General features: G+C 41.7%; 1 protein-coding gene across 3 annotated transcripts in view; it reads right to left on the bottom strand.

The window, feature by feature from the left end:
- Positions 1–3351: 3351 nt before the first annotated feature.
- The window catches only part of RASGEF1A (RasGEF domain family member 1A), a 147250-nt gene continuing 135716 nt past the window's right edge, over positions 3352–14885 (bottom strand). For all 3 annotated transcript variants that reach the window (XM_058810145.1, XM_058810147.1, XM_058810146.1), the window contains 9 exons: positions 12087–12308; positions 11733–11807; positions 11398–11490; positions 9628–9730; positions 9261–9340; positions 8440–8631; positions 7142–7265; positions 6822–6894; positions 3352–5935 (listed from right to left, as the gene is read on the bottom strand). In XM_058810145.1, the coding sequence (XP_058666128.1) occupies positions 5911–5935; positions 6822–6894; positions 7142–7265; positions 8440–8631; positions 9261–9340; positions 9628–9730; positions 11398–11490; positions 11733–11807; positions 12087–12308 (987 nt within the window). In that variant the 3' untranslated portion in view covers positions 3352–5910. The remainder of the gene's footprint in view (positions 5936–6821; positions 6895–7141; positions 7266–8439; positions 8632–9260; positions 9341–9627; positions 9731–11397; positions 11491–11732; positions 11808–12086; positions 12309–14885) is intronic.

The following is a 14885-nucleotide window of genomic DNA, read 5'->3' as shown; positions in this document are numbered from 1 at the left end:
ATTTCCTGCAGCCTTGTGCCAGCTTAAGTGGCTTCTTGCTGACTTCATTACAGTCCATGGGGAAAATGATTGTGTTAAAGGGATAGTCTGAAGCAAAAACAAAACCCTTTGAGATTGCTTGGTGCTCAGGAAGGCTTTGGAGAGCAGCTCTGAGACAGCTTTGGCTGCTCTCAGGTTGTGACTGGCAGCTTTTCCTGGGGAGCAGCTGGGATGGTGCTCTGGCCTCTAAATGCATTCATGGGACAGATGTTGGGGGGGTGGTGTTTGTGTGCTCTTAAAAATCTTGTCAAAGTGATTTTCTTGGCTGCTGGATTATTGTGAAATTCTTTTTGGGTTACTTGGACACTTGAAATTTCTAAGCCGTCAAGTGAAGTAAGAGGTGTATAGAAAAACAAAATGGATTTGTTTGCATCTGTAAAATTATTCATTGCTTGCTTGGATTTTGAAATGTGTTAGCAGTGGTTTGGTTTTTTTCCCCAAACTGAGATCAGGTCATCAACAGTGAGCTATTATGTGCCCAGACAAGAATAATTCACTGTTTCATTGAATTCTGGTATTGCTATAAACATCCAAGACTTTGCTCAACTCCCTCACTTACGACTGTGTTTGCTGAGTTCCCCAGTGCTCCGTTGCTGTTACTGAGGATATGTTGTACTTGGTTCTTTGATTTGATAGATATTTGTGGAGGTGGAGTGATGTTAGCAGTATCTTCTTTGAATTGAATGTAAAAGATGTTGTGTAAACATTTTAAAGGAAACTTACAGTGTTGACACTGATGGATAGCAGGATGCTATATTTAATTTAATATGCCACAGAATCAGAAGAGGCCATAGTGTGCTCATGTGACAGGGATTAAAAAGATGTTAAGTAGTTTTCCCTGTAATGAGATGCTGCTGGAACTCATTTGACTTCTGCCCCCAAACAGAATTACATTACTTTTAAGATGGCTGCTTAATCCAAAGCAGCTAGATAAGATTAAACATATTAGAAGCAAATTTCCACTAAATTTCAAGTTTCTTCTTTTCTGTCCTGCATTAGGTGAGGCTGTTTGAAGCTGCTGCTTTGATTTGTGTTGCCTTTCAGCTTCCTTCCAATCCTGTAAAATGGTCTCCAGTCCTTCTGCTGAAGTAGGTTTGTGAACAGGACTCCTCTGTGTGCCCACAGACCTGGGGTTTGGCTTTTTTGTATGAGTGTGTTTAGTTTTGGTTTGTTGGGGAGGTTTGGTCTCCTGGTAGGTGCTACTAATAGTTTCAAGTAACAAACAGTGTTTCTGACAGGACTTCTCCATTTCAGTTCTTTTTATTCTTGGCTGTTGGGAGCCTGAGTAACCAGCGCTGTGAAGTATGCATCCCAATAGATCACAAACAGTGCATTTGCTGGCTGTTGCATTTCCTGGTGGTTTGAATATCTTCCTCATCATGAAGGAGAGGGCAGAATATGCCTCAGAATGTCCAGCACTCCCTGCCTTACCAGAACTTTATTGCTCCTGATATTTCTTTACAGAAGTAAACCAATATCCTTAAGTAACCTTACAGCAATTATCTGCATCCATTTTCTGTGCAAGAGCTGAATGGGCTGTCAGGAAGGCATAAAAACACTGATGTGAAAAATTGCTTATACCATTGGAAACACTAGAAATGCTTCCATTATTTATTATTACCATGTTAGAGAGATGGTTATAATTTTTGCTGTACCTCCATGTTACTGCAGAACTGTATCCCCAAATGTAGTTTCTCTCCCTTCCAAAGCCCAAGGTCCACCTTGGGAAGCAGTGAAGGACAGCAAACCTCTGCACTGTCAGGGAACCTCTGTCAGAGCCCATAGGAATGTGCTGGAACCTCAAAACATTCCCAGTTATCCCCGCCTTGCCAGGGACAAGCATGAAAGAAGCCATTGCTAATATTTGCAAGCTTAATGCTCTGGAAACTTCCTTGATAACATGCATTAACAGCTGCAGATGAATTCTTTCTGCAGTTTGATTTTTAAATTATTTAAGTTCTTGCTGTCCACACAGCCCTATTGAATTGCTGCAGAGAGCAAGGTCAAAACTGTGCTTCCCCACACTGCTTTTGGGATGTTCTGGATAGCTGGGAAGCTGGGGCTGTCCTGATAAAATTACACATATTGGAGGGTGAAGAGAGGAGATCTGTCAGCACATCCTCAGCAGAATTACTGATTTCTCCCCCAAAGATGTACTATATCAGCTGGCAGCTAACTGCTCAGCTGAATTTTGCCCCTTGAGTTATTTGCTAAAAGAAAGCTGTTTCTTGGGAATTATTAACTTGATAAATCAAATTGCTGCTAACGTAACTCATGATACCTTTGTGGCACTGAGCTCCTGCTTGTCACACTGTGCTGGGCTCTAATGGCAGTGAAGGGCCTGGAAAGCAATTTTATTGTTTACTCTTCTGCCTGTGTAAGTAGCTAATTTATCCTAATGACTGGATGGGACATAATTGGAAGTGAGTTTTCAAGGATGCAATATTCATATTAATTATGAGCGTGAACTGGCCATCAGGAAGACTCTTATCTGCTCGATCCTCTTATTGCTGGTAAACATCATTATCTGTTCTAATGAGCTGTGCTAGCACTGTTCAGCTCTGCAAGTGTGGTGTGGGTGTCTGGTTACCAAAACCATTTCCCTAGAGAGCTTCCAGCAGATCAGAAATGCTTATGGGGGCTTCCAGAGCTCCTGCCTTTACAAGATGTGATTTTGTTTTCTTTTCCCAAGGCTTATATCCCTGCGAAAGGCGTGGCACTGGGGCAGCAAAGCTGGATTTTGTTCAGAGCTCTGTGCTTGTCTGTTCTCTGTGTCACCCTGCAGAAGGAAGGGCCTTTTCAAGCAGGGCATGAAGAAGGGCAGTGGTTGCAAGCAGAGGTGCTGGGGTGTTGAAATGCCAACAGCAGCTTGCCACAGGAAACCCTGCTGCAGCCAGCCAATGTTCTGTGCTCTGCTGCTCAAAGGGTAAATACGGGGGGGGAAAATGAAATTCAGCTCTTGTGACACAATAGGGTTTTACACAGTGGAACTGCTAAGCATTTCCATTGAGAGAACAAAAATATTCTGTAGCACAGACCCTATCAAATCCCTAAAGTACTACTACAGAAAGAACATGAAGTGGCAGTATATTGTTGGCTTAGTGTTGCTCTTGCCTTTGCTGAAAGAAATGTAAGTATTTCATACCATAGCTTGTCAAGTCAGAAGGTGGCCAGTTGGTTCCCTGTGACCATATTGCCTTCCACACCTCATTCAGCTTCTGGTTTGATACATTTGCAAGGGAAAAATAACTATGGGAAAAGTTAGTCATGGTTGAAGCAATTTCTTTTTTTATTAATGCAAGCACATCCAGTCAAACACAGAATATCCTGCTTTATGGTACAGCTTTATATTTAGCATTTCAGCTCAGAATAGCAAAACACAGTATTTAAGGAATGTATCAAACTTGGGGAGGAAAATAAAAGGGAACCAATGTAGATACTGCATGGATTTCAAGTATATGCTTGGACTGATTGACCGGCAGAGTGCACATTCATGTGAAAGCTCTTTCATACATTTACAGAAAGTGTTCTAAAATTGAATTTCAAATATATATTTTTTTTCCTTAAATTTTAAGCATCCCTTTTAAATTTCAATTACATAAACAAAGCTGATATACAATCCCTCGTATAGTGTCTGACAATGTTACTAGCTAGAACATCTCTGAAAGTGCAAAACACTGTAATAATACAGTATAAATATTCTTTCTGGAATCCAGGGCTGAAGGCCAGTACTTCAGCACAGGAAAAATAGCAGCAGGTCATAAGAATTATCCCTTCCCCTTTCCTGGGCTGTTCTTGTTAACTGTTAGTATTCTACTTCTTCTTTCCTTGTGGTGTAACTTGCTTTTGTTTCTCTTTGATGCCAATGCTATGGGAATGGCAAAATGTTGATTTGTCTCCCTTCCTTACATCAACTTACTCCTCTAATTTGAAGTATTTGCCAAGGGGGAAGTGAAAGAGGGAAAGCATTTTAATTTTTCACCGTGCTCCAGGGCCAATAAAGCAAATTTCTGCTAAGTGCTTGCATCAAACAGTGGCACTGCAATTGGCTGTAGGCACTCAGGCAGGGAGAGTCTGCAGGGCTGCAATAAACCAGACCCTCAGTCCAGCAAGTCTTGCCCCTTCTTCGACAGAAGGCAGAATAAGATCAACACCATCCACCTAGGGCTGCCATTTTTAATAAATCCTTGCAGAGATCCTCTGCAAGGCTCTGCCAGGGAGGCTGTGACCACTGCCAGCCTCAGAGGGACTCTTTTTGTTGGGCTTTTTTTTTTTAATGAACAAAAAAGAAAATACAAACCAGTCCAATAATCTGGCTCAAGTTATTATCTTATCTTACATTCAGCCCTCAAGCCTTCAGAGGGAAAATTACTGGAAAAGAAAAGTAGGCATTTGTGGGTAATAATTTGTTCATTAGACAAAATTTAATCTGAGCCTGTTTGCTTTTCTTTCTTAACTCAGAGATCAGTTGACAAAAGTCCTAACTTATTATTTTTTCTCCCTGGAAATGAATACCTTGAACTTAACAGAAGCTCTTCAGTGTAAACTCAGTACTAAAAGGAGAAATTAGAAATGGCAAGCATGAGTGGGTTTGCAGATCACCTCTAATTTTGGTACTGACCTGTTCAAAGGTTTGACTAATTTCTTAGAGTGCTTACCTTTAGATTTCAGTGGGTGCTGTCCCAGACAGTTAATCATGGCTTGCAAAAGGCTAGAAAAACTTACATTCCAAGTGTGTCTTTGTGTTAATTGTCTGTAAGTGCAGACTGGACTCTTCAAAGGAACCAATGGAATTAAATGACCAATTCACAGCAATGAACTCTTCTTAAGCTTTTTTGGAACTTTAGCCTTAACTTCAAATTGGACATCTGAGTTTACTTCCCCTTCTTCCCTGGCCCATGCTGAGTTTTTGTTTTCCAAAGACTCGTTTTAGAAAAGCATTTTAGGCCTGTTTTGCAGAGATTATAATCTAGGTTAGACATTCTTCTCTTCAAACATAACAAAAAAAAAAAAAAAAAATTCCCTGATTTTTCAAAAGGAAAACACAAACTATTCTGACAGCCAGAATGTAAAGGATAGTTCCCAGAAGTATGAACACTTAGACATGTGTGCATCCCCACAAGTGCACACACACATACTCACACACAAACACACAGACCCAGCAGTTACCCCCTCTCGCCTCTTTACATCACGTAACAAAAATAGGTTTGCTGCACCATCAGTGTTACAGGCAGGTATACTCTACTTCATGTGCCATAATTCTCCACTTTATTTAAAAAGTACATTGTAGCTGGTTTGGAGACATCCACATTTTTATTTCCCTTACTTCCAGCCCCGTCAGAAGGTACAACTACACAAGCTCAGTACCTTGTAAGGCACTATTTGCTGATGGAGGAGAGGAACAAACACTTGTGAATGATTCTGTGAGCAATTCTGCTGATTTGAAGGAGACCCCTCATTTCAAAGCTAGGGAGACATACTGAGTGTTCTGCAGGATACTGGTCCAATGGGGTATTTAACCTGAACACTGGCATCAGTTAGGATGTGTGTTTTAATTTGTATTTGTTTTGGTGGAAGTAATAAAAAATAAAAATTTGGATGCTGATAGAATAAGATACCATCTCCCATGATACATTTCATCTCTGAGAACAGGGCCCTGCCCTTATATTTAAAATAAAAAACCAAAACCCTTCAGTAAGTGCCTTAAGGTTGACATGTGAAATATTTACCACATTTTATTTCATAAAAGTTACTGTATGTACAAAACAGACCTCATCCAGTGAGGTCTTTCTTAGTCCAAGTCTTTCATTCAGGTTGCAAAAACATGTCCATTAGATGTGCTTTGAAGTCTGCAAATCTGATCCAAATTTCTCAGGCTCTATTAAGAAGAGTTGTCCTAAAAGATGAAGCAATAAAAAAAATTATCTTTTCTATCCCAACAGAAAGGTTTTCATTTTTGGCAATAGATCTATCTGGCATCACTAGCTGACAGCCTCTCTTCAAGGGATAGATTTTCCACTGCTAGAAACTGGAATGAATCTGTGCATTTCAGTAGAGATGCTGACATTAAATGAGGTGGAAATGTACCTTGCATAACGTTACCTCAGGCCCCTGGGATCAGCTCGGGCATGTAGCACATGTTGTGTGTCTGTCACCCCAAACCACTGCAGGCTGGGCAGTGCTGGGTTTAGTGCAGGGTGCATGGCATGGGGACATCCCAGGAAATGCTGGGATCAGTGGGAAACTGGCTCTTGTCTGGGACAATGCAGTCCCCATGAGCCTGACAGATTCTAATTAATTGATCTCATCATGTACAGGGGAGTGGTGCTTCCCATTCTCAGGAGGATGAGGAGCCTTTGAGACTTGATCCCTTAGGGTAGGCTGACAATTACCATATTCCTAGAAATTTTCATCCTTTTATATGATTTGTAAGAGCACAGCTGTGATGAGAGCACTTTGTTAGTGTCTCTATAGGTTTGTTCCCCTGAGAAAATCATGTCTGAACACTACTACAAATGCAGATTATTTTACTCTATTTGATAGCCTAAATAAAGGATATTGTTTTTCACAACCCCAGCAGTGATCTTGCAGTCTCAACAGATCTGGCTGCAAAAGCTGTATCAAAATTCAAACCCCACTGAATTTTTTTCAGATTGAGATTTTGAAGGAAAAAGAACAGTATTATGGTTTTAGGCTGGGTATGCAAATAGGACAGAAGAAGCTGATTGTTGCATGCCCCTGTCTGTCTGCAGAAAGACTCGTGTTCTGAGGAAGCTTCATACCTGAGTGTTTTCCAGCTGTCTTTTTCCATGTGGTTTTCTGGACCTTCACTTTCAAAGGATGCAATGAACAGAGCTGGTAAAAAAAAAACAACGTAGTAACCATCAGATACATGAGTTCTTTACCTGAGGGAAAAACTCTAAGGGTTACAATGTAGGAGATGTAACTTATGAAATTTGCTCTCATCAGAAGCAACAGGAAATTGATAACACTTAGAAAATTACTAGTAAAATATGGTTTTAGATGTATATATTTTTCATCTGCATATTTTGGATTTTAACATATAGAAAGACTCACTATAGTGTTCAGCAAAGGATTTTACCTTCTTCACTATAAATAGGTGCTGTGAGTAGATAGGTCTGGATTTTCTTGTCTTTTTCAAAAGGACACTCAACCTGCTTCCATGTCAGGAAATCATGAATCTGTCTTGAAATTTCCCAGAACTTCTGCATGAAGTAATTAAAAGAGTATTATTAAAGTACTACTTGTTTTATTTGAAATATTAGTTCATTTCTATTTCAGAGCCTCTCAGTCTTGTTCTTTATGCTGCTTTTCTTATTGCCCCTTACTCAGACTTAGATGGAATTGGTCACAGCACCAGCCTGACAGAATTTAGGAAGTATTTGGACAATGCTGTCAGGCACATGGTGTGACTCCTGGGGTGGGAGTTGGGCTTGGTGATCCCTGTGGGTCCCTGCCAACTCTGCATATTCTGGGATTCCTTGCTGTCCTATCTTCTTATGGCTCCCCTCCTTTCCCCCTCTCTTGCTGGTTCCTCACCTGCTGCCAGCCTCAAGTTTAGGACAGTGTTATCTCAGCCCACCATCTGACCTTTTGCCTTCAGGTTTTTTCATCATCAACCTTTCCTTCCTATATAATAGTGCCTATTTTCTGTGTGGAGTGTCTAAATTCCTGTGACTGCAACTCGACAGTAAATAGTTTATTTGCTTTACTTTTTACATTTCCAAACTTCAGTTTAAATGACTTGTGACATATCTGATCTTTTCAGAAAGCACTCTTTAAATTTGGGAAATCACAGGAACATACAGAAACATTTAGATATCCTTTCCTTCCTAGGATTTTAAGAAATCTGTAATTACTCAGGATCTGCCCTGTACCTTCTAAATCTGTAATTACTCAGGGTTTGCCTTGTATCTTCTAAATCTGTAATTACTCAGGGTTTGCCTTGTATCTTCTGTGGGCTCCCCTCCACTTACACAGCCTTAATGATGACAATAAAGTGTTGTCTATAAGTTTTTTTGACAGACTGTGGTCGCTTGGACACGCATGTTTATTAACTGGGGAGAGAACCCAGAAGCTGCAGAGCCTCCCTTGCAGATCTGATAAACCCCATGGCAGCCAGCCAAACGGAGGAGGTGAAATCAGCTAAGGCTGATGACTCGGCCTGAAGTGACCTGTTCAATTTGATCAGATATGGTGGCTTGCTGCCACAGAAAAGCAGCTGCTGGCTTTCCCAGAATCTGATTCCAATCAAGTGCCCGGGTATGATACTGCTTGGTGCGGCCCGCGCGGGCGCTGAGGGATGGGTGAAGCGCTGGGGCCAGGCTGCAGCGCCCCAGGTTGGGGTGGCACAGCGCTCTGGGCAGCAGCAGGGCCCACCTTGAAGTTGATCTGCCCGTTGGGCAGGCGGTTGGTGTGGATCTTGTGCAGGAAGTAGATGTCCTTGATGAAGAGGTTGAAGACGGGGATGACGATCTTCTCGCGGCTGCTGTGGGCGCCCTGCGAGCGCTGCGCCGCGCCCTGCAGCGCCGTGCGGTAGTTGCAGAAGTTGCTGGAGGGGTCCATGTGGTGCTGGTTTTATACAGGGGGAAAGGCAGACAAGTAATACACGTTTCTAAGAATTAAAAGCTTTGCTCTAGCCATCAGAGTTTATTCTTTGTAACTTCGTTTGGTCCCTATTTAAATTTTCAGGGTAGGGTAGCTTTATACTGATCAGGTCTGGGTGCAGGTTTTTATAACTTCCGCCTTGCTGGGAAGGAGGGCTCTGTACTGGCTTTGCATCTAATCCATGAACAAAGCAGACCGAAAGGAAATCATAAATGACTCTCTGGTGGGAAAAACCAAACTTCTCCTTCGCTGTCACCTCTGTTTCTGATGGTGGTTTCAATCAGGTTCTGTTTCCATGCAGGTCTCCACTAGGTGGAGTCCTCCCATTGGTTTTAAGGGCAGCATTCGCTGGAGTGGAGACTGCCTCCAAGTTAAATTGGCAAAAATACTCTAGGAAGAAATAATCTAGAGAGAGCTGGCATCCACTTTTCACTGTAGACCAGTAGAGAGTTTGAAGTGGAGGAAACGCTCTCACAACATTTATGTGCTGGTGACCACTGACAGAGGTGCCTGCTCTCTGACACAGTAGCTAGCAGAGTTTTGGATGAAACCATTTGGTGGATTTCTATATGAAGTCCAAACTTTATACATACCTCTAAAACATCAAATTTGGCTGTTTTGACCTTGGACCAGGTTTTCTTTAGCCGTGCCACAGGGCTCAGGTTCATGCCAGCTGAATGCAGGGAGGGAGGAGGGAGACAAAGAAACAACTGAGTTGAAAAAATACTGGGCTAATACAACTGGGCTTATGTATCACCAGCCCACATTCTGGGAGGTGTCTCAGGCTGACAAGCTGCAGCTGAAGCTCTCCCACCCACACAGGAATCTGTCACTGCAGACTCTGTCCCTGGGAAATGTGTGTGCTGATGTGCTCGGCCAATTGAGGGCAGGTGTGAGCTGTCCTGCCAGTCAGGCTGTGAAATGGAGATGCCTTTTGCCACCTGTGCTAAGGATACTCACAGATAATAGCCATCATGGAGTTGAAGTTTCCAATGTTGAAGCATTCTCTTGCCACATCAATGAAAAATTCCACCATTCTTGTGCGCTGCTTTTTCTTTACAACCTGGAGGGACACCCAAGAGGGAAGGGGTGGTCTGAGTTTTGGATAGGATGTCCAGCCAAAGGCACTGGAGCAGGTTCAGTGAATAGACATTTCAAGACTTTGTCCAGCTAAATCTTAATATAGGCCTCAGGATTTTTTGTTAAGAATAATTTTTAATAAAACAACAGAAATATTTGGGATGGCTACCAACTACTTGTGTAGTTCTGGGGGAGTGCACATCTTTGTTTATACAGAGAAGTCCATGTCTTGGGCAATTCTGCATAAACAAGCTGGACACTTTCAGCCATTTCCTGTTACTGGAAAAGGAAGATAACATGACACTGCTATCAGAATATATGCAAAACATTGAAACCTCTCAAAAATGGGGGGAAGCATCAGACAGACTTAAAGTCAGGGGCATGGAACCTAAATATGAGAGAAAGCAGCTGCCACATCCTGCTTTTCTGGTTCTGCTACGTGTACTCCTGAGTGACCTGTTGAGAGCAGGCAGTGAGGATGAGCAAACACACAAATTCCCACCCACACAAATGTGCACAGCATCAAGCAACTCATGCTGAGCATCTCATCTGCAAATTCTTTTATAAACTGCAAAACAAAATGAATTATTGCCTGGATTGCATTCATTCATGAAAATATTTCCCTGTCTAAACCTAAAGGTTCTCTCTGGCTTATATAAAAATGGCTCCTAAGCAGTGACTGCAGAATCTCTGACCTAAGTACGGAATACCTAAGTATTCTGTAATATCAAAAGAAAATGGTTCAGTAGTCAAAGGTCTGGCTTAGCCCTCAGTGTGCTAAAACCTTTCTTTGATGGTTTCTTAAATGTATGAGCCCTATCAGCCAGCTCTGGAAGTGTCTTGGTGTGCTCTGCAATACATTTCTGAGAGTAGAAAATCTTAAGAGATTAGGATCAGTGCACTGACTTCATGAAAATGCAGCAGGCATTGGGATTCCCATGGAAGGGTGCCTGACCAAGCAGGAATAGGGAAAAAAATTCCAGTTTGCTAGAACTTGAATTAATAGAAATCTAAAAAATCATAATAAGAAGCTAAAAAGAGAACATATGTGGAGAAAAGAAAAAAAAAGGTTTCTGGGCAGTACACCTTCCATTTCTTTGCCTGTTTTATGACAGAAGTTACCATAACCTCCAGTAAGGTTATTCCTCCTCTCTTACTTTTTTTAAACTTTGCAATAGTACACTTTCTTTTAAGATTTTAAAGAAAGCTTATTCTTGATTTTTCTACAACGAATGTTGTATGAATAAAATAAATGAATATAAATTTAAAAATTAATATATCACAGTGCTAATGTTATCAAAATACAGTGAAAGGACAGCTGTTTATTGGTGAATCTGCATTTAAAGATGAATATTTTTAAGAATCTTTTGCTGTATTTAAAAATGGATAAATCCTAAAGAGCTCCCAACTCAGTCCACACAAGTTCCTTTTCACTGCATGACTAATGCAGCTGCACAAAATTAAGGAATATATGCAAAGTCAAACATAGCCTTGAACTGTTAATCATATGAGCATGCAAATAATTTAATGCTTGAATAATGCTATTATCTTTAATTGTACTGCTAATGTGTAAATCTCATTTAGACCACTGCCTGCCTCTTGTCCTTAAGGCAGGATCCCTTTGCTATCTTGTTTTCTGTGCACACCTACCCGACAAATCTCTGTAGCCACCAGCATGCTGAGACAATTGAACCAATTGTCATAGGCCTCCAAATTATAGGTTTTGGTCACGTCACTTCGGCACTGCAAGAGAACAGGTCACCTGTTAAACCTCTCCTGTAGCATTATAAAGTCAAAGTTTACCCAAGGATAAACTTCCTTTTCATGTCTTGACAAAATCTTGTTGTATGTGTTTTAAGGCATGAGCTTAAGGAAGCTTAGGAAATGTCAGTCTTTGTTGCACAGGGTGTACTCAAATTATGGAGTTATTATTCTTTACTCTAGTTCAGCTATGTTTCTTTTTCCATCTGTACACCTTTCTGTACCTTGTGATTATCCAGGGAGTCCATGTGGCTGACAATCTGCATCAGATCCTCTGGGTAAATGTTGCTCACCCTTTCCTGTGTTTGGAGAGAGGAGAGATTGTCATTGTACAGACAAACAGAGTTCTGTGGAAACAAATCAAAGTTAGGAGAACATTTAGGTAACTTTATCTTCCTAGAGCAAGGTGCTTTTATCAGTGTACCTCAATGATCTTGTTCATTACCTGACTTGGTATTTTTTTATTAAAGCACTGGAGGCTCTCAGTGAAGCCATAGCCGAACTCCTATTGATGAGTATGTTAATAATGTTAATATTTATTAAATAGCAGGCACAAGTCTCCATCCCAGCAGTCTCACCAGCTCGATGTAGGTCAGCTGCTGTGCCAGGATCAGAGGGTCACAGCACACACTCAGGATGTCCTTCTGGGTTGACTGGGGCTTGGTTTTGAGGATGGTGCCCTTGTCAGTGACAGGCTGCCGGAATTTCTCTCTGATTTCCTGGTACTGGCTCCGTGCAGAAAGGGCCATCAGGAGATTCTGTGTCATCTGGCTAATGATCTTTTTCACTGTTCCATTTTCCTAAGCAGAAGGGAGAAACAACAACTGCTGAAAACCTTTAGCTATTGCAGACACGGATCACCAGAGAATTTCTGCCTGGGAAAAATAACTGCCTATTATCCATTTTCTTTCATCTTTTCTGAGCTGATCGTTCTGTGACAAATGACCTTGTCCTAAATACCCACACAACTCCATAATGACACTGCTCTGCCTGCCTTCCCAGCCCTGCTTGGCTGGGCTGGCAGGTCTGCTCCTTTGGGGAGTGCCCCATTTCAAAGGCATCCGTGTGTGCAGCTGGAGTGGGCATGGGAAAGGTGCTGCAGCTGCTTGCACAAGGCTCCCTGGAGCCCCTGTGCACCAAGGGCCAAAAGCTCTCATCCTGATCACACCCACTGATGAATCCAGTCTGTCCAGCCCAAGCAGAATCCAGGGAATTCACATAATGTCCAGGAATATACCCCTACAATGTCCTAACTTAGCTTTGAACAGCTAAGTATCCAAATATTTATGTTAGAGCACAATATACATCATGTTCTCAGAAAACTAAGATGCCTTTCCTGTTTATCATGTACAGATTTTAAACACAAGATTTGTAAGGATTCATTGAAAGGTAAAGCCACAGGAACAAAACCCATCTGCTCAGTGTTTTGACAACTAAGGTGATTTTTTTTTTCTGCCATTGTGTCCTACAGACATTTCTCTGCAATCACCCCCAGAGAGCTAACTTGATTGCTTTTCCTACTCCTCCACCCTGTCTGCTACTGCTTTAAGTGACCCAGGTTTCTTCTGCTGCTAGGAGAATTAATTCAACCAGACAGTCCTTTTCCTCACAGAATCATTCTCCTGCTTTCATGCAAATTACTTTTCTTGAAGTTAACCACAAGGTTCACTTGTGCCAGCCCTCACTAGACAGAACTGCAATGAATCTGTGACCATTCAAAGGAGCCACTGCTGTGCAGTGATGGCTGAAATTATGCAGCAGATGTGGGAGATGACTACCAAATACTTGTATATTGCCTGTTATAATTAAGCAATAATGGTGTCAGAATGGTGCTTTACAAGGCAATAATCTGACTCCCAAGTGAAATCAAATGAAAAGCTGAAGGCAGTGTAGCTCATCTTGAGGCTGGATTACTGCTGAACAGCAGCTGTCTGGAGTAATTTCTGATACTGTGCTACAAGTGTTCAGAAACGCCAAGGGAGCCTGGTGGAGGGGACTAAAACAAAGCAGAATTCTCCTCTCTTATGCTGAGCTTTCCACTGTGAATGGTTTGCCTTCAGCCACTGTACCTGGCTTGCCCACATGTCTGGGAGGAAGCAGACCTGCTGACAGGATGGCAGAAAATGACACTTGAGGATAGGTGAGAGTATTGCAGATGTTATGTAAAAGTGAGGAAAGAAACTCAGCCATGAAAAGCTGTGGCTTACTTAAGCTATTATGAATTCATTAGCATCCTAATGAATAGACAGTTGTCCTTAGGAGTTTTAGCAGTTTCCTTGTACCTTGTGATTATACTAGTTTTACCCTAATTTTCCCTTCAACTTTGGAAGATAAGTCAATGACTGTACAATGACTTGTACCTGTTTGAGTTAATTTTTATTTACTTTGGGGTGGAATCCTGGCTGTAGCTTTAGCTATTTGGAATGCTGCTATCACCAGGACAACACCTGACTGCTTTGTGTGAGTTCTCAGGTGACTTTCTAACTTTATGTATGAAGAATAATGACCTAAGGGGATTAGAAAAAGTTTTAAAATACAAAACAAACCCCCAACCATTACCATAATTCCATGCTGAAGCATAATTCAGTGTGCTAACAAGAACTTAGAGTGAGAGCTGCTTTTTGTCAAATTAGTATTTCCTAGGGGTCAGATGAAGCACAGCTCTCCATTGGTGAACTTTGATTAGCCTTGTTAAGGGGGTAAATGAGGTGGTGCTCTAATTAATGGATGCCATCAGATGCCTCAGACACCACGGCACGGAGCCATCCCACAAAGATGGGTTTTTCTCCAATGACCATTATTCATACATAGGAGTGGGAAGGAAGAGGGAGAAAAAAAGGGCACAACTCTTTTCTAGTTCAAAGTAACAGACAAACTAAATACTGAGACAGAGATGCTAAATAAACCTCTGCCAAGTCCCCTTTCACAGTGCCAGCATCCACCCCTTGGCCCTTGCCTGCAAGGAGAAGAGAAGGCTGTAGTTCTGTTTCTTCTTCCCCTCCTCCTGAGGCACTGACATTGTCATCCTGCACCCACACAAACATCTCTGCTGATGCAACAAAACTGATGTACTTCCTTCACCTCACTCTGCTGTCCTAGCCCTGACTCATGCCCTGCTGTCAGACCTGTTGTTCTTCATTTTCTCTCTACTTGAATCAACAAAAGCACATAACACAACTGTCTTCCTGGTTCCTCCTAATTGTTCTCAAAAGTATCTTGAGGTTGTGGGTTTAAAAACAATAAGAAGCTTCTACTTCTACAGAAGTAAGACTTCACATTTGTACAAGCACTTTACAACTAATTCTCTTGCAGGTCTTGATTCTACTATTATAGTCTTCCTTCTGTCTATTGCTGTTAACAGTGATTTCTCAATGAAC

The sequence above is a fragment of the Ammospiza caudacuta genome, chromosome 9 (assembly GCF_027887145.1).
Source record: "Ammospiza caudacuta isolate bAmmCau1 chromosome 9, bAmmCau1.pri, whole genome shotgun sequence".
In the NCBI taxonomy this organism is placed as follows: domain Eukaryota; kingdom Metazoa; phylum Chordata; class Aves; order Passeriformes; family Passerellidae; genus Ammospiza; species Ammospiza caudacuta.
This window is presented reverse-complemented; position numbering and strand designations above follow the sequence as displayed.